This window comes from Lampris incognitus, chromosome 3 (genome assembly GCF_029633865.1).
Source record: "Lampris incognitus isolate fLamInc1 chromosome 3, fLamInc1.hap2, whole genome shotgun sequence".
Classification (NCBI taxonomy): domain Eukaryota; kingdom Metazoa; phylum Chordata; class Actinopteri; order Lampriformes; family Lampridae; genus Lampris; species Lampris incognitus.
In genome coordinates this window covers 23,614,746-23,635,030 of record NC_079213.1, presented here as the reverse complement: position 1 = coordinate 23,635,030, position 20,285 = coordinate 23,614,746, and the positions used below count along the sequence as shown (strand labels likewise).

Genomic DNA, 20,285 nt, shown 5'->3' with positions numbered 1-20,285 from the left:
GTGTGTCAGCAGTTCCTGTATGTCGAGGGCATTGATGCTATGGACTGGCCTGCACGTTCCCCAGACCTGAATCCAATCGAGCACCTCTGGGACATCATGTCTCGTACCATCCGCCAACGCGATGTCGCACCACAGACTGTCCAGGAGTTGACCGATGCCCTGATCCAGGTCTGGGAGGAGATCCCTCAGGAGACCATCCGTCGTCTCATCAGGAGCATGCCCAGACATTGTAGGGAGTGCATACAGGCACGTGGAGGCCACACACACTACTGAGCCTCATTTTGAATCGTCTTGAAGAATTTCCACAGAAGTTGGATCAGCCTATGTTCTCATTTTCCACTTTGATTTTGAGTATGATTCTGAATCCAGACCTTGATGGGCTAATGATTTTGATTTCCATTGATCATTCTTAGGTTATTTTGCTCTAAACACATTCCTCTGTCTAATAAATAAAGATTTTCAGCTGAAATATTTCATTCATCGAGGTCTATATTGTGTTTTTAGGTGTTCGCTTTATTTTTTTGAGCAGTGTATTTGCCTATCATGTTCAGGAGAGCCTGATCTCTAGAGACACTTAGAAATAAATACCAGGTACTGTTAGGGTTAGAACCTGTGTGTGTGTGTGTGTGTGTGTGTGTGTGTGTGTGTGTGTGTGTGTGTGTGTGTGTGTGTGCGCGTGTTTGGAGAGAGCGCGAGAGAGACAGTGGGGGTAAAGTCAAGACTTGAGCTCACTGACCTGTTCCCTATAAGGCATAAGGCTCTGTCCCTTTCCTGGTTGCCCCCCACCCCACCCCACCCCCACCCCTAGTTACCACAGTCACCATGGCAACCCTTTTGTTGCCCCCAGCCCGGCGCGACTCATTGGACAGTTTATTTGGTGACATCACTTGTCACTGTCTTAAGTTCAAACTGTAAAACTCCCTTAACTGTTTCTCCCTCTGCAGCTGGTGAACGGTGCTTCTGAAGAGACTGCGTGTGTACGAGCTCCTTCATTAAACTGAACTACACTGTGGCAAAAATTTGCTTCATCATGTTTTATAACGTGATTCCTTCTGTCTGCATTTCATTTTTGCATTTTTCAGGCATTTACCAAGGGTGTCTTCACAATGAGTAAAATGGAGCAGTCAGTCTCTTGCTACAGGATGCTTTGACAAGCGTGGACACATGAGTTTTCTATCATATATGCCAAACCACTGACTGTGTGGTTTTTATTATTGTCAGTCCAGATGTTATTGGCTCATCCACCGTCATTTCTGACCATGGACTCTGTCCAAGTCACCTTCAGCTTTACACCTATTTCTATGTCCCCTCTCCACCACTCGTCCCCGTGTATAGTAAATGCTAGCAGCTCTTTGAATGTGTATCATATGTTTGGCACAATTACACCTTGCATTCTCTGTCCATCTGATTTATGATGACTGTTAGCACTCAAGCTTACATGTCGGAAATGTCAGAGCACTTTTTACCTGTTCTGCTATAAAGCCAACCAACAGCCACACTTGTGTTGCAATAAAACGAGCATGGCATGACTTGACTCGCCTCCTTTCCCCACCCCATGTGCAGGCACTGCCATCCGCCATTGCAGCGATGAGAAGGGCTGGCTGCCACCCGAGCTCTTCAACTGCACCACCGTCACCTTTTCCGACCTGAAGAAACTGGTGCGTACTGGCTTAAATCAAACCTATTTATTGGGCTGTCAGAGGAGATTTGTTGTTGTTGTTTCATCCTGTCGATCAAATGAACATTTTTACTTTATTCCTTTTTAAGTCGTCAATAAGGGCTGGAAAAAATATATCAACCAGTTTACATCGACACTTGTTTTGAGTCGGAAATGTTCCGTCTTTGTCACACGAGACTTTCAGGGGATGAATAGCCGACTTGAGCCAATCTGACAGTACCCACTGATTTTATTTTACAATGTAAAAAAAAATATATCTATAGACGTCAGTCAGAAAACAAGCAGGTTTTTCTTGATTCCAGAGCAACTATTTTTTTTTTTTTAGTTACAAGATTCTTATTCAGCACGCGACTATAATGTAAAATGATCTGCAGCAACACTTAATAACCAGAATGATTACTGGGATTTTATTGTCATACTTTCAAAGGACTTCCAGTAAGCTTTACACATTTATTGCATGTAAATTGATAGATAGATAGATAGATAGATAGATAGATAGATAGATAGATAGATAGATAGATAGATAGATAGATAGATAGATAGATAGATAGATACTTTTATTGTCCTGCAAGAGGATATTTATTTTCAATTTTTGTACAGAGCCTCACATACAGGAAATACATGTACACATACTATACATACCACATGATATACATAGGGTACAGGGAGACAACAATACACTAATACCAGTACATGGCATTTAGCAGTGCAGACTGTATGCTCAGTAATTGGATCTACTTGTCTGTCTGTTATCTCAACATTCTCTCGTCTCTCTCCCCATCCTTCGTCCCACACACCATCAGAACGAGGACCTGCGTCGCAACGATTCGAGGATGAACGGGGAACACTCCAAGGCCATCGTGCGCCTCCTGTACAGCGCCACCAGTAACACTCAGCATTTCTACGGCAACGACGTGAAGACCGCCGCCCAGCTACTGAACAGGGTGCTCCAGTATGAGAGCCGGCAGGCCGGGTTCGACCTCACCGCCATGCGGGACGCCGAGTTCAACGAGGTGCAAAAGAAAGACGGTTGGCGTGTTTAGTTCGACCGCTTTAATATTGACTAACGTCGTCAGTTGGTGCAACGCCTCAGAGTGATTGCCATTCCCCAGTGAATCTTGATCGAACTGCATTTGAAACTGGTTTTAGATTTGTTATCCAATCAGAAAACACCAGAATGAAACTTTATCAATTGTTCCTGAGGGGGAAAGATGGTCACTGCAGCCTATAAATAAGCAGCAACTGGTTCACATTACTGAGTGTGATATAATGGCCAGATGGTCACTAACACAGCAAATTTACATACACTTACAAGAATAAGAAGTAAAGCTGGAGAAGAAAAATACACCAACATGTTCATTGCCAGCTGTTCCCAGTAAGAGTCAGTAGTTATTCTGGGTTATGCAGGTTTTATGAAATGAGAAGTTTCTTCTTCTACATTGTAATCGCCGTGGGTTACCTTACAAAAATGACATCTGACTCGCTTAAACCCTATAAGCAGTGCAAGAAGTCCCGGTCCCAGCGCTCAAAACGTCTTGCAGGGGTGCCCACTACGTCGATCGCAATCGACCAGTAGATTGCGAAGGCAGTGCTGGTAGATCTCCATGACATTCCAAAAAAAACTTTTTTTTTTCCAAGACATTAGCCTATCATCTTTCCTCCATTTGGCATTTGCCTTTTGATTGACGTAAAGGACGGCCAGTCTGCTGTTGGCTAAAACCAAAGATTCTAGAGCGGAACCTAAAACTTTGTTACATTAGGTTACCATAACAACCAGAGCCCTTCTTGAATGTACCTTGAAGTTCACATGCCCACAATGTGAGCTAACGCAGAACTGCATCAAGCTAGCTAGTTCAACTCTCTAAAAAAAAATTACTACTAAAAAGTGAAACAAAACAAAAATGAGTGGGGGAGCCGGACCTAGCAAGAAACAAAAAACGTACCATTTCCATATGGAATGGGAGGAGGACTTTTTTTTCACCATGTCTTATTCCAAATGCGTTTGTCTCATCTGTCAGTCTAGCATTGCTATCCCAAAGAGAGGAAATGTGGAGAGGCACTTTCGAACTGTTCATAAAAACTATGACAATGACTTCCCTCCGAAAAGCGAGCTGAGAAAGAGAAAGGTGAGGGAACTAAAATCGCAGTTAATCGCCCAGCAGTCACTTTTCGCGCAGCCGAATTCAAAGGCAAAGGCAGCCACCGAAGCATCTTTACGGGTGAGTCACTCCATCATTAAGCATAAGAAAGCCTTCCAAGATGGAGAGATGATGAAAGAGGCCTTCCTTGAGGCAGCAGATTCGTTGTTTTGGGACTTTAAAAACAAATCAGAAATAATATCTTAAATCAAAGCTCTCCAGTTATCAAGAAATTCTGTCAGAAGGCGCTGTGAAGTGATGGGCGATGATTTGACACAGCAGCTTTGGAGGGACATCGTGGACTGCGAGTGTTTCTCACTACAATTGGACGAGTCTACGGACATAAGTGATACGGCCCAATTGTGCATTTTCATTCGCATGGTGTTTCAAGATATGACCGCAAAAGAGGAGCTGTTAACAATACTACCCATGAAGGAACACACGCGTGGAGAGGACATTTTTCAGATCTTCAAAAACTTTGTGGATAAAACCCAGCTCCCAGTGTGTAAACTGGTGTCAATCACCACGGACGGTGCGCCTGCTATGGTGGGCCGCTCGAATAGATTTATTGCCAAGTGCAGGGAGGACGATGCTTTCCCGGACTTCCTTAATTACCTTTGCATAATACACCAACAAGCATTAAGCGCAAAAATGCTAAACATGAAAGAGATCATGGATGTGGCAACCAAAATCGCCTGTTCTATTCCAGCAAGGTCTCTTCAAAGACGGTTGTTTCGTACACATTTGGAAGAGTCCGACTGTAACTACTCTGACCTCTTGCTACACACTGACGTGAGATGGCTTAGTAGAGGGAGATTCTTGCAGAGATTTCGAGAGCTCTGTCCGGAGATTAAGGAGTTTCTCCTTATCACTAAACATGCGGAACACAAGCAACTTAATGACAATCAGTGGCTGCTAGACTTGGCATTTTTAATTGATCTAACCAACATGTTGAACGAGCTTAATTTAGAGCTGCAAGGAAAAGACAAAACCGTGGTAAACATGATCAGCAATACTGTATATGTAACACAACATGTATATAAATACACACACTGCATATAAATGTTCATATATATGTAAAACATGTATTGAGTATTTTTATTATTATTATTTTTAATATGAGTAGATCATTTTGACCTGGTCATTTTAAAAGTAGCTCACGAGTCAAAAAATTGTGGGCACACCTGGTCTAAAGTATCGTAAAATTGTGGTAATCTTTTTTAAATCTTGACATATATTAGCTTGAGCATAAAGCTAGTGTCATTTTTTTATTCTGTTCCTAGTACTGGGAACACTGGTGGAACACTGCCCTCCACTGGTTACGTGTCACTGGGAGAGCGTCATCTTTCCAGTAGTTCTCCACAACCTCCCGGCTTGGTGTCATTTTTTTATCAGGGTTTCAAATGTGCAATTCAAGCGATAGTTTAAAGAGTTGATGGAAACCGTCTAAAGCATAATGTTAAATAATTAAATAATATCAGTCATGCTTGTGGCGCACCTTCATCATATTAGGTTTGATACCAACATTGTGCTGACAGTCGATTAGTATTTGACATTTCCTTTTACTGTACTGTTTGAAGAGCACTCTTCTGAACAAGCATTATGCATTATTCTATCGATTGAGGGCGCTCAAATGAACTCAGTTGGGATCTCCCATCATTTTGGGTCTTTCCAGAACTTGATACGAGCGGGCAGTGCCATCTTGGACCCTGACACCAAAGAGCACTGGGAACAGATCCAGAGGACGGAGGGTGGCACTGCTCACCTGCTGCGCAGCTTCGAGGAGTACGCCAACACGCTGGCACAGAACGTGAGGAAGACCTACCTGAAGCCGTTCACCATTGTCACCGACAACATGAGTGAGTGGAGTAATCCGCCAGGATGTGTTAGACGCACACACAGACGCCCGCACATGCATGATCACAAATCTGAAAGGCGAGAGGGATACACGTTGTCGATGATGTGGCGCAATAAAGTGTGTTAAATATTTGAGCATTGAACTGGTTTTATTAGAAATATTAGATCTTAAGGAAAAACAATCTTGATTTTCAACATTATCTCTCTATATATATATGCTGTAGGGATAATACCACATTAGCAGCCATAATACTGATCAGCCTACCATGTGTCTCTGAAACACCGCCGAAATTGTGAGGAAAATCGTGTGGACATTCCATGAATGTGAAAATTACAACTCCTACTTCCTGGTTCACCACTACCTTTGGTGGGCTTTTTTTGAAATAGGCTAAACTGTATAAGAAAATGTGATTTACGTTTGGGTAGCATGGTGGTCTATTCTGTTGCCTACCAACATGGGGCTCACTGGATTACATCCCCATGTTACCTTCAGCTCGGTCGGGTGTCCCTACAGACACAATTGGCTGTGTCTGCGGGTGGGAAGCCGGATGTGGGTATTTGTCCTGGTTGCTGTACTAGCGCCTCCTCTGGTCAGCTGGGAAGCCTATTCAGGGGGGAGGGGGAACTGGGGGGAATAGCGTGATCCTCCTACGCGCTACGTCCCCCTGGCGAAATTCCTCACTGTCAGGTAAAAAGAAGTGGCTGGTGACTCCACATGTATCTGAGGAGGCATACGGTAGTCTGCAGCCCTCCCCGGCTTGGCAGAGGGGATGGAGCAGTGACCGGGGCGGCTTGGAAGAGTGGGGTAATTGGCCGGATACAATTGGGGGAGAAACAAATCTCCCGAAAAAAGTCCATTATTTGTCACATGCACAGTATAACACAGGGCCAACCTAAACATTTAACCGCTTGTGGTGCGACTCAAGTAAACGTCGATCAAAACTGTGAAATTTACATGGAGCGCTCACCTTCACCGCCATCTTTTGCTGCACCCTCCACCCAGTGCACCAACGTCATCATCGCTAAGTCATCAACACTACTTACACCTGTCGTAGTGAATCAGAATCAAAATCATCTTTATTGGTCAAGTATATTTGCACAGCCAAGGAATTTGACTGCAGTTTAGCGGCTCTCAATGTACTTTCACAGAATAACAACACAGCAACACAATGGATGTAAATTAGCAGTATTGCTACAATCCAGTATGTTTACATGTGTATCTGCGATACCACTGTTCATTAATATGCACTGTCCCTATTCAAACAAACAAACCAACAAATAAGTAAATAAATAAAACAATCTTCAGGAATAAATACAAGGAATTACTATATACAGGTGAAACCCTTTCTGTGATCTGTAATCAGATACAAATAGTGCAAAGAATGGAAGAGTGCAAGGAGTTCTGAGAATAATATTAAATGGTAAAAAAAAAGTTACTGTAGATAAATATAGTAGAAGGATGGACCCTGAGTTTTTTTTCTTTTTTTTTTTTAAGCCACCAAATGAGATAATGTTCAGTTTTCCTATAAAAACTCAGGAGGATTTATTGTCATTATTGGCAGTTTTGAGCGAGTGTAATGTCCTCATTTGCTTTGTATCTCCTCTCCCCATTTTACCTTTCCCCATATTTACTCCTATTTCCGAATCTGTTTTATGCTCTCCCTAATCTTCCTCTCCGCCCATCTTTCTGCGTCTGTCTTCTCTCTACGTCTCCTCTTTGCCCTCTTTCCTCTTTTCCCCTCCCCCTCTCTGATTGCTCCCTCCCGTTCCGCTCTGCTCCAGTCGTGTCGGTGGACTACCTGGATGTGTCGGACCCAGACAGGGCTGCGTTCCCTCGGTTTCAAGATATCCAGGAGGCCTACCCCAGAGATCTCAGATCATCCATCCGCTTCCCCCAGTTCAACCCCCGGCCTCAGGGGCACAGAGGTAGGAATGCCTAGGAATGAGATAACAACGGTCACCTTGCTGTTCATAATGGCATTTCACCAAAAACAAAAGTGAACTGGAAAGGATTCTCTGCATTTAACCCATCCTATTGTTTAGGAGCAGCGGGCAGCTGCAGCGCCCGGGGACCAACTCCAGTTCTTCTTTCCATTGCCTTGCTCAGGCACACAGACAGGGGTATTAACCCTAACATGCATTTCTTTTTGTTGGCTGGAGGAAACTGGAGCACCCAGAAGAAACCCACGCAGACACGGGGAGAACATGCAAACTACACAGAAAGGACCTAGGATGGCCTGGGGTTCAAACCCAGGACCTTCTTGCTGTGAGGCAACAGCGCTAACCACTGGGCCACAATGCTGCCCATTGATTTGAATTCAATTCAGTTGAATTGAAATACACTAAGCTATGCTAAACTAAAAAGAAGGAAATCAGTTGAAGTGAACTGAGTTTAATTAAGGACGGTATGGTCGCCTGGTTGTAGCTGTTGCCTCCCTTTTTGAGTTTGCATGGACTCCCTGTGTTCACACAGGTCTCCTCCTATAGTCCAAAGTCATGCATGTAAGGTTCAACAAGGAACTCTAAATTGTCCTTAGGTGTGAATGGTGTGTGGCTGATTATATGAGTGGACCCTGAAATAGTTTGGTGACCTGTCGAGGGTGTGTCTCTGCTATCTGCCCAGTGCATGTTGGGATAGGCTCCAGCCCCACACAACATGACCCAGAGTTACATTGAATAAATGAACTGAGCTCAACTGAAATGTTCTCAGGATCACAGGGTAGAATTTAGACATCATGGAATTAAATTCAACAGTATTAAATTAAATCTAACTGCACTGAAATGAAGAAAAAAACCACACAAAAAAAATCCCAAGTAACAGCACACCCTCCTTATTTCTGCTAGACAGCTTTAGGATATTGCCAATCCTAAACACATCTTGTACTTCTCTAACATTGTTACGTTGTAATACCAAGCAATTAGAAACTGCAGATAACCACACGGTCTAGGAACACACACACACACACACACACACACACACACACACACACACACACACACACACACACATACACACACACAGTAAATTGTGGGTCAGTAGCACACCATATGTAAACCAGAACAACAACAAACCTGTGTTGGGTCATGAATAAATCAATAAATAAACAGGAGATCTATTTTTAAATGGGAGACACAACAATGAGTCTTCACCTGCTGCTCTTATCCATAGCAACTATCTCCCCCCCCCCCCCCCCAACTCAGTTGAGCCCAGTCCCACTCCTTCAGCCCAGACGGAGCCCCCAGAAGAGGAGGAGCACACGGCGTCTAACAGGATACGCCGTCACGCGGAGCCCTCCGCTCCCCTGCCAGTGACCGTGGTGATAGTGTACCGGTCCCTGGGTCAGCTCCTCCCAGAGAGATACGACCCCGACCGCCGGAGCCTCAGGTAGACAGACTATTGATTGATAGAACACGGTGACGTGCATGCACTTGATTTGATTTGTGGTGCTTTATGTAGCGTCGTTCAAGTCGAGAAGGATGCGGCAGGGGCGCAAGCAGTAAGGAATGGGATTTGTATTGAAACAATTCTTTAAAATGTTGGGCCTGCACATTTAACTTAGCTTTTCAGAAACCTCTTGTATCCCTATTCACATTTAGAGACTGCTTACACTGCAGCAATAATGTCATAACGTCATCCATAACTAGCAAACACGCACAATAATTTTTAGGCATTTAACACTATTGAGATGTCTCCACTTTATCACATATGAGGACAACTAAAGTAAACGAAGGTTAGAAGATGCTGAGTAATGCGGATGAATTTGTATTTAATGTATTTCAGAGGCAATAGATCCTGTTAAATAAGACAATATTGGGGCGTCCAGGTAGTGTAGCGGTCTATTCCATTGCCTACCAACATGGGGATCGCCGGTTCGAATCCCCGTGTTACCTCTGGCTTGGTCAGGGGTCCCTACAGACACACCGTGTCTGCGGGTGAGAAACCGGAGGTGGGTGTGTGTCCTGGTCGCTGCACTAGTGCCTCCTCTGGTCGGTCGGGGTGCCTGTTCGGGGGGGAGGGGGAACTGGGGGGGATAGCGTGATCCTACCACACGCTACGTCCCCCTGGTGAAACTCCTCACTGTCAGGTGAAAAGAAGCGGCTGGCAACTCCACATGTATCAGAGGAGGCATGTGGTGGTCTGCAGCCCTCCCCGGATCGGCAGAGGGGGTGGAGCAGCGACCGGGACAGCTCGGAAGAGTGTGGTAATTGGCTGGGTACAATTGGGGAGAAAAAGGGGGGAAAATCCAAAAAATAACACAATATTATCTTTTGCAGACATTACTCGTGCTACACATTGTGTGTTTGAACTCAAAGCCCTCTGTGCCGTCTCATATAAAATGTATATATTTCATATACATGGCACCACTCAGATTACCAGAACATATTTGGAGCGGAGCTGCTCGTGGAAATGTCTGATCTCGACACCCAGTTTATGTCATAATATTTAGGTGTGTTCAAGAGAACCGGGTCATCCGAACAAGAGTAGTCTCCATGTGCTTTGTTTGGATGACCAGTAAGTTACCGTCAGGGGCCGAATATGTGTATATAAGAACGCCCCTGGGTCGTGTGTGTGTGTGTGTGGCGAGAGTTGAAATGGGTTTCTGAGATAAGAATGGCAAAACGACGAAGGAAGATTATGTAGAAATGTTTTGAACTTTTAGGCTCTACGTTTATGGCATGCGTAAATTCAAAAATTTGTGTATACACAGAGTTTATGTGAGTGCACAAGTGTTATTGTGCGTCTTTATTCCTGTAGTACATGTATTTATTAAGGGTTTCACTGAAGAATGAGCAGAGATACGGCACCGCATCAACTGTAAATAAAAAAAGCAATATTATCGTTATTATCCTCATATTTCTCCCAAAATGGATGGATATACAGCATTTTAGAATGGACCTCGTGTGTGTGTGTGTGTGTGTGTGTGTCTGTGTGTGTTCGTGTGTGTATGTGTGTGTTTGTGTGTGTGTTCGTGTTCCTTCCAGGGTTCCCAACCGGCCGGTGATCAACACTGCCATAGTCAGCGCCACAGTGCACAATGAAGACCGTCCCCTGCCTCACGTCCTTGACCCCCCCATCACCCTGGAATACACCCTGCTGGAGACGGAGGAGAGGACCAAGCCCGTCTGCGTTTTCTGGAACCACTCCATTGCGTGAGTTCCCAAAAATAACAGAGACACACACGTACACTTGCGAAGATTTCACATTTCTTTCTCTGTTTTTTTTAAAAAATTTGCCCCCCCCCCCTTTTCTCCCCAATCTTACCTGGCCAATTACCCCACTTTTCCAAGCTGTCCTGGTCACTGCTCCACCCCCTCTGCCGATCTGGGGGGGGGGGGGGGGCTGCAGACTACCACATGCCTCCTCTGATACATGTGGAGTTGCCAGCCGCTTCTTTTCACCTGACAGTGAGGAGTTTTGCCAGGGGGACGTAGCGCGTGGGAGGATCACGCTATTCCCCCCTGTTCCCCCTCCCCCCTGAACAGGCGCCCTGACTGACTAGAGGAGGCGCTAGTGCAGTGACCAGGACACATACCCACATCCGGCTTCCCACCCACAGATACGGCCAATTGTGTCTGTAGGGACGCCCAACCAAGCTGGAGGTAACACGGGGATTTGAACCGCCGATCCCCGTGTTGGTAGACAGAATGGACCACTACGCTACCTGGATGCCCATCCCTACCATTTCTTACACAATACAAAACATCTCTTCATCTCTCTCCATCTGTCTTTCATAAGAACATAAGCAAGCAAATACACACACACACACACACACACACCTATACTTATACAACAGCACACTGTAGCTCTCTGAGATGAACTTTGGCAAATAAAAATGGATTCCTAATGTTGTGTTTGCAGTATAGTGTCGTGATTACGATGTCTGGGTACATCTTGTGTTCATCAGCATTCTGCCATGAGAAATGTACGCCCCACTAATTGCCTCCCTGCATGTTTGTGTGCGTCGGTGTGTTTGCGTAGTATCGGAGGAACAGGTGGCTGGTCATCAAAGGGCTGCGAGGTGCTCAACAGGAACAACAGCCACATCAGCTGTCAGTGTAACCACATGACCAGCTTCGCCGTGCTCATGGACATCTCCAAGAGAGAGGTACGGCCACAGCTAGGGCCGAAGACCAAATGGGAATAACAAAAACTCTTCAATTTCTGCAAAATGAAATACTCAGATTTTATGTACATATGTTGGAATTGCAAAGATGCTTGCACATGTGCTCGCACACATGCTAACTGCTCCACTTTTACGGTGGCATTTTTAAGGAGATGAATGAATCGAGTCCTTTGCTATCTATCTTTCTTTCTTTCTTTTTCCCATCTCTGTTTGTCTCCCGTATTCCTTCCTCCCCACAGCATGGTGACGTACTCCCTCTGAAGATCGTCACCTACACCACGGTGTCGGCCTCCCTGTTCCTCCTCCTCCTCACCTTCTTCCTCCTGTGCCTCCTGCGGCGGCTGCGTTCCAACCTCCACGCCATCCACAGGAACCTAGTGGCGGCCCTCTTCTTCTCCGAACTCATCTTCCTCCTCGGCATCAACCAGACCGACAACCCGGTGAGATATGGATTGTAAACTGACTATCAGATGTATGGTGATCTGGGTGATAAATCGTGATAGGACGAGTCAAACCCAATTATTCACAAGGTCACAAAAAACAAAGTTGCTATGTGGTTAAAGCTGTTGCATATAATAATTATACATCAGATTTTTCTAACTACTCACAGACACTTTGCATCAGAGGTAACTATATCTTGGACAGGGGCGTCCGGGTAGCGTAGCAGTCTATTCTGTTGTCGACCAACACGGGGATCGCTGGTTCGAATCCACATGTTACCTCCGGCTTGGTCGGGCGTCCCTACAGACACAGTTGGCCGTGTCGGCGGGTGGGAAGCTGGATGTGAGTATGTGTACTGGTCGCCGCACTAGCGCCTCCTCTGGTCAGTCGGGGCACCTGTTTGGGGGGAAGCGGGAACTGGGGGGAATAGCATGATCCTCCCACACGCTACATCCCCCTGGTGAAACTCCTCACTGTCAGGTGAAAAGTAGCGGCTGGCGACTCCACATGTATCGGAAGAGGCATGAAATTGAATAAACACTAAACTGTTGGGATTTGGTGTTACAAATATTACTTACTTTTTACCTTTTTCGATTGTAAAATTCAATTGAGGTCTTGAGATTTTTCCCATTCTCGCTCCTAATAAGTAAAGAATGGATGTTTGGCAGAACTTACACCCACATATTAGGACTGAGCTTATCCACTTGTCTCCACCCTATCCCACACCTGGCCACCTACGATCTGCCCGCAAGTTACTTGAGTCAGTAAATCAAATTAACTCATTACTCGTTTCTCATTAAATGTTATATGTGATAACCACACGCAGTCTAGGAACACACACACGCGCGTGAATGAATAAACAGGGGATCTATTTTTAAATGGGAGACATAATGGCTCTTCACCTTCCACTCTTATCCATAGCAACCCCCCCCCCCCCACACACACACATCCACTCGCTAGGCGGTACTTTTCCTGTGCTTGCAGGGTTGTGGATCTCGAGGCAGGATAAAGACGTCTGCCTCTGGTGTTTACTGCATTAGATCTTTGCAGGCATGTTTGTTTGGCCTGCAGGCATCCATCTAACGCCCCTGTTGACAGGAGCCTTACAAGACTCAATGGGGCTAAGGCTTACACCGTAGAGTCTGTCTGTAGCAGATTATGTGTTTTGAAGCTTCACTAACCATGGCAATGGAACGCAGTAGATGCCAATCCTTACACGATAAAGCCCTCTGAAGATAATTCATCTGACTAGAGTCCTAGCTGAGTGCACATGTATTTCTGTCTCCTATTGGAATCTGGTGTAGGCACATATCGACTGGCACTAGTTGCAAGTATCAAAAACCCACTGATTCTTGGGTTTAAACATGTGGAATGTAGCTTAGAGTCCAGCTAATAAGAGAAGCACACACACATATACACACACACACACACACACACACACACACACACACACACACACATACAAACACGAGTGTGCACACATAAGTGTGCACTTACAGTAAGATCAAAAAGGGTGGGGATCGTTTGAAGTCTACTGACACAGACATGCACACTCACACCTACACACACACAGACACACACAGGAATAGACACACACGCACATCTACACACAGCAGTGTGTCCGGGCCGGTAGCAGAGACGTGCTGTGACTGGTACCTGTCTCCAGAAGCAGGCCTCAGGGCGGTAGATCCTGGCAGAGCTTTCCCAAAACAACTTCTTGGTTTTCGCTTGATAAGTCTCTGGCATGACGGCGGTGCAGAAAACATCATTAATCTGCTAAGTGACCGTTAATCCTCCTTTCTGAGCAGAAATGAGATATGTAAACCAGAGACTAGTGTTGATTCCAAGGGAGACGTGAGGACAACCTAAAATAAAAGGCAAAAAAAGAGGAAAATTGAAATCTTGAAGAAAAAAAAAGGTTGATTAGGGTGAAGTGAAATGGAATATTATTTGAGGAGATGGTTTAACACAATATTAGTCAAGCCTCTGGCTGCTGCTCTTCGTGAAAGGAAGTGTTTAATTTTTCAGACTGATATGAAACGGTTTGAGTGGAAACTACACTTCATTTAGAAAGCAGGTTATGTGGCGTCCCGGTAGCATGGCGGTCTATCCCATTGCCTACCAACATGGGGCTCACCAGTTCGAATCCCGGTGTTAACTCCGGCTTGGTCGGGCGTCCCTACAGACACAATTGGCCGTGTCTGTGGGTGGGAAGTCAGATGTGGGTATGTGTCCTGGTCGCTGCACTAGCGCCTCCTCTGGTCGGTCGGGGCGCCTGTTCAGGAGGGAGGGGGAACTGGGGGGGAATAGCGTGATCCTCTCATGCGCTACGTCCCCCTGGCAAAACTCCTCTCTGTCAGGTGAAAAGAAGTGGCTGGTGACACTTAAACGTCACAGTGGTACGTCTTCATGGATTCAGCATGCCTGTTCTTCTTCACCTCCATCAGCTGTAACATGTTGGCTGTCTCACACTGCAGACGTGTTTCTGTATCCCTCAGCTTTCACAGACAGTGGCAAAGCCTGATGGGTATTTGTACCTCCTTCCCCCTGACATCCGCTATCTACGTCTTGGACTCGACCGGGCTTGAAAAGACATCAGTGTTAATCGACTGGTGTCTCAATTCAGGGGTTACGTCTTCTCTATGAGACAAACCCGAGGGTTAAAATAGTCCAGGAGTGTGTAAGAACGAAGTTGTGCATGAGAGCGTTTCATACATCTGGCCTCTGGTTTAGAGATGCCAGATAATAACTCCGAGTGCCGACATCCTACTTGTACATCTCCCAGAATTTAAACGACAACAATCCGTGACTCACCGCTGGCTGGTTTTGCAAACTGCACAACTTTCCTAATCGAGTCTCTGTACCCACTCATATGTGTGTTGTTCTCGTGTGTGTGTGTGTGTGTGTGTGTGTGTGTGTGTGTGTGTCAGGGCTGTGGAATGTTGTCATTATACACCCAGGGCCATCTCTAGTTTGATTTATCATCTCGTCTTTGTAGTCTCTTTATCCGCTCTCTCTCTCTCTCACACTCTCTCTCACTCGCTTATTTCTCTCTCTCGCTCCCTCTCTCTTGCTTATTGCTCTCTCTCTCTTGCTCATTTTTCTCTCACCCTCTCTCGCTCATCTCTTGCTTGTTTCTTTCTCTCGCTCTCGCTCATCTCTTGCTCATTTCTTTCTCTCTCGCTCATTTCTCTCTGTCTCGCTCATCTCTCTCTCTCTCTCTCTCTCTCTCTCTCTCTCTCTCTCTCTCTCTCTCTCTCGCTCTCTCTCTCTCTCTCTCTCTCTCTCTCTCTCTCTCTCTCTCTCTCTCTCTCTCTCTCTCTCTCTCTCTCTCTCTCTCTCTCCCATCTCCTGTCAGCTGGGACACTGACTTACACTGCATTTCTCTGGGAGGGGGAGAGACAGAGGAAGGAATGGGAGAATGAGAGGGATGGACACAAGGAGGATGGGAAAGACGGACATGGGGATTTCTTTATGTTTACTGTTTTTTAGACATGTTTGAGGAAGGATGGATGGGTAGGGGAAAGAGTTGATCTATGGATGGATGGATGCTTGGAGGGAAAGAAACTCTAAATGAAGTTCCAGTATGTTGAGTCCTTATGTCACAAATCTCCCTCTCTCTCTCTTTCTTTCTTTTCTCTCCCCTCCGTCGCTCCCTACATCCACCCAGTTTGTGTGCACGGTGATCGCCATTCTGCTGCATTACTTCTACATGTGCACGTTTGCCTGGATGTTCGTGGAGGGGCTGCACATTTACCGCATGCTGACCGAGCTGCGCAACATCAACCACGGCCACATGAGGTTTTACTACGCCATGGGCTGGGGCATACCGGCTATTATCACTGGTGAGACACCTGCCACACACACACACACACACACACACACACACACACACACACACACACACGCCATGTCACCCTATACTTGTGGGGACCCCTCATTGACTATATTCATTCCCTAGCCCTTACCCCAACCTTAACCTAATCCCAGTTCTAACCTTAACCCTTACCCTAACCTTAACCTATTCCTAATTCTAACCTTAACCCTTACCCTGAGTTTAACCTAATCCTAATTCTAACCTTAACCCTTACCCTGACTTTAACCTAATCCTAATTCTAACCTTAACCCTTACCCTGACCTTAACCTAATCCTAATAATAACCTTAACCCTTATCCTAACTTTAACCTAATCCTAATTCTAACCTTAACCCTTACCCTAACCTTAACCTAATCCTAATTCTAACCTTAACCCTTACCCTGACCTTAACCTAATCCTAATTCTAACCTTAACCTAATCCTAATTCTAACCTTAACCCTTACCCTGACCTTAACCTAATCCTAATTCTAACCTTAACCCTTACCCTAACCTTAACCTAATCCTAATTCTAACCTTGACCCTAGACCCAAGTCCTCACCCTAAAATAGACCCTTTTCCTCATGGGGACCCATAAAATGTCCCCACAAGGTAGGTGGTTTCAGGTTTTTGTACCCTGACGGGAAATTATGTCCCCATTAAGATAGGAAAACCTGGTAGACACACACACACACACAGAACACAATCTGAAACACAGCGATGGCAGATTGTCAGCGCTTTCGTGCCGCAACTCGTCCCTTCTGGAGAAGCTGTGAGCCTCGTGGGAAAGTCTCCCGGGTTGGAGGGAGGGAGACGAAGAAAGCTAGAGAGGGAAATTGAGAAATAGACAATGGCAGAGAAATGGGGAGAGGCAATGGGGGAGAAAAAGTGAGAGAGAGAGATGGTATGTGACAAGGGACAGAGAAAGAGAGATTAAGGGAGAATAATGAGAGAGAGAGAGAGAGAGAGAGAGAGAGAGAGAGAGAGAGAGAGAGAGAGAGTGAGTGAGGAGAAATACGGGGAACAACACTGCAAGAGAGGCCCGAGGTTAAAAACACAGAATGAAAAAGTGAAAGTGGAGCAGCGAGAAAGATGGATGAAACATAAAATAAGAGGGAGATTGCTGATGATAGTGATACATGTATGAAGGGCTATGGATGGAGGGGTGAGTGTGAATATGAAAGATGGAGGGACACAAGCAGGGCGAAATCAAGAGGGAACATGAGACTGAGGGGAGAGGAAGACGGGGGGGGGGGGTTATGCCGGGGCAGTAGCCATTGGTTATTATTGCAGACTTTGACTGGTTCCTCAGCATAATGAGACCTGAAGGCTTTTAACCCTCTCCGGGTGTCCGCTTGCTCTTTGGCACAGCCTCAAAGACTCTACGGGAGAGAAGAGGGTGAGGCAAATGAGAGTTTGAGGGGGAGGTAAGGAAGGGAAGACAGCGGAGAGAGAGAGAGACAGAGAGCGAGAGAGGGTCACAATGGGAGGAGAAGATGAAGGAGGAGGGAGGAGGAGATTGTGCATCACCCGTTGCTCAATAATGTTGTTTATACATAATGTGATGGTTGTCTGGTTTGTGTGTGTGTGTGTGTCTGTGTGTGTCTGTGTGTGTGTGTAGGTCTGGCAGTTGGCCTGGATCCTCAGGGATATGGGAACCCAGATTTCTGCTGGCTTTCTGTCCATGACACGCTCATCTGGAGCTTCGCAGGACCCATCTCCGTAGTCGTCCTGGTAAGTGCCTGAACTAAATCGGGCCCAAGGGACAAGACGGGTCCCCGTGTTCTGGAAGTATTTGGACCATTGGTTCCTCTGCAACATACAGAATGCACCACAGACTGACTATTTGTTGGTTTCATAAACTCAGTAGTTTCTGGAATTTACTGGGTGAGACCACCCTCCAAAATGAGCTATAAAGCACAGTTGTCAGAGTTGCTGAATGTCAGTTGTATGAGAAAGGGTTGTTTCTCTTTCAGGGCGTCCGGGTAGCGTGGCGGTCTATTCCGTTGCCTACCAACACGGGGATCGCCGGTTTGAATCCCCGTGTTACCTCCGGCTTGGTCGGGAGTCCCTACAGACACAATTGGCCGTGTCTGTGGGTGGGAAGCCGGATGTGGGTATGTGTCCTGGTCGCTGCACTCGCGCCTCCTCTGGTTGGTCAGGGCGCCTGTTCAGGGGGGAGGGGGAACTGGGGGGAATAGTGTAATCCTTCCACGCGCTACGTCCCCCTGGCGAAACTCCTCACTGTCAGGTGAAAAGAAGCGGCTGGCGACTCCACATGTATCGGAGGAGGCATGTGGTAGTCTGCAATCCTCCCTGGATCGGCAGACGGGGTGGAGCAGAGTTCAGGATTGCTCTGAAGAGTGGGGTAATTGGCTGGATACAATTGGGGAGAAAAAGCGGGAGAAAAGAAAATCCAAAAAAAAAAGTTGTATCTCTTTCCTTCCGTCTAACTGTGTCTCTGTCTACAGGTGAACATCGTCATCTTCATATTGGCTGCGAAGGCCTCTTGTGGTCGCAGACAGAAGGCATTTGAGAAGTCAGGGGCTATGTAAGTGTCTCTTTTCTCTCTCTTGCTCTCTTGCTAGCCCTCTTACTTGCTTACATTCACAATTCAACAAACATTGAAAGGGTAATGTAGTGTTGCCACTACTGCAGCAGAAATCTTCAGAATATTGATCTACCTAGGTTATGTAATATTGTGTGTGTGTGTGTGTGTGTGTGTGTGTGTGTGTGTGTGTGTGTGTGTGTGTGTGTGTGTGTGTGTGTGTGTGGGTTCACCCTACCCCCTCAGCCATGCACTGCGGATGGCCTTCCTGTTGATGTTGCTCATCAGCGCCACCTGGTTGCTGGGTCTGATGGCAGTCAACAGTGACGTTATGACTTCCCACTACCTGTTTGCTGTTTTCAGCTGTCTGCAGGTAAGACGTGTGTGAGACTTGTGTCACATAGACTTGTGTGTGGCTACGCCAGTGGATATTTTTAGTGACTCCGTTACAATTTAATCAGTGAAGAAGTTGATAGCTCAGAGTTGACTGAGTGTCCTCTGACCAAACTAGGTTTCAGAAATGAACACTGTGGGCACAACACAATACAGTACTGTTGCGCTCCACAAAATTAACTTGCTGCAAAATCACATCTGTGCTGCACTGATCACAGCAGGGAGATTAAGGGAAAATCTATGTTTAGAGTTTTCCTGTTTTGTGCAGCCTCTGCTTTTGCAAACTACAAGTGAACTCAGTCACTGTTAGACAGTGCACTAAATAATACACTAACTTGTTATTTCATGTCTCCAGTAGGTTAAATCTTACGCATGTGCTGAACTTTTTTTTCTGTTCGAGAGTTTGAACTTTGAGATATTTGCAAAACACTAATAATTCTCTCTCCGTCTTTCTTCCTGTCTGTCTTTCCATCTCTCTTTGTCTTTCCCAGGGAGTGTTCATCTTTTTCTTCCACGTGATCTTCAACAAAGAGGTGAGGAAGAACCTGAAGAATGTCTTCACTGGAAAGAAGAGCTTACCAGACGAGTCCAGCACCACCAGGGCTTCTCTGCTCACGGTGAGGGGACGGGGACACACACACACATCCACACACACACACACACACACACACACACACACAAAGACAGATAATCCACATTTAAAACCATTTCAGTTTATCATTATTAGTTGTTATTTAGGCGGCACGGTGGCACAGTGGTTAGCGTGGTCGCCTCACAGAAAGAAGGTCCTGGTTTCGAAACCCGGGGTTGTCCAACCTTGGGAGTCATCCCGGGTTGTCCTCTGTGTGGAGTTTGCATGTTCTCTCCGTGTCTGCGTGGGTTTCCTCCAGGTGCTCCGGTTTCCTCCCACAGTCCAAAGACATGTAGGTCAGGTGAATCGGCCATGCTAAATTGTCCCTAGATGTGAATGTGTGTGTGTGTGTGTGTGTGTGTGTGTGTGTGGGGCCTGGCAGCCTGTCCAGGGTGTCTCCCCACCTGCTGCCCAATGACTGCTGGGATAGGCTCCAGCATCCCGCGACCCTAATTGGATAAGCGGTTTGGATGATGGATGGATGGATAATCCAGGAATCTCTTTTTCTTTTCTTTTTTTTCGGGAATTCATTTATCGGGAGTGTTACATTTGAACTCTGACCCGTTTTTATCTTTTCTCTTCCACCTTTTCCCCGTTTTTCTCTAACTCACTTCCTCCCTCT

General features: G+C 46.0%; 1 protein-coding gene across 1 annotated transcript in view; it reads left to right on the top strand.

Annotated features, from left to right (window-relative positions):
- The window catches only part of celsr1a (cadherin EGF LAG seven-pass G-type receptor 1a), a 149,381-nt gene that overhangs the window by 114,911 nt on the left and 14,185 nt on the right, over window positions 1-20,285 (top strand). The window contains 13 exon segments of the mRNA XM_056276325.1: window positions 1,564-1,658; window positions 2,482-2,691; window positions 5,492-5,675; window positions 7,456-7,599; window positions 8,875-9,058; window positions 10,657-10,824; window positions 11,654-11,780; window positions 12,038-12,238; window positions 15,910-16,084; window positions 17,713-17,825; window positions 18,563-18,642; window positions 18,886-19,012; window positions 19,524-19,649. Of these exon segments, the coding sequence (XP_056132300.1) occupies window positions 1,564-1,658; window positions 2,482-2,691; window positions 5,492-5,675; window positions 7,456-7,599; window positions 8,875-9,058; window positions 10,657-10,824; window positions 11,654-11,780; window positions 12,038-12,238; window positions 15,910-16,084; window positions 17,713-17,825; window positions 18,563-18,642; window positions 18,886-19,012; window positions 19,524-19,649 (1,934 nt within the window).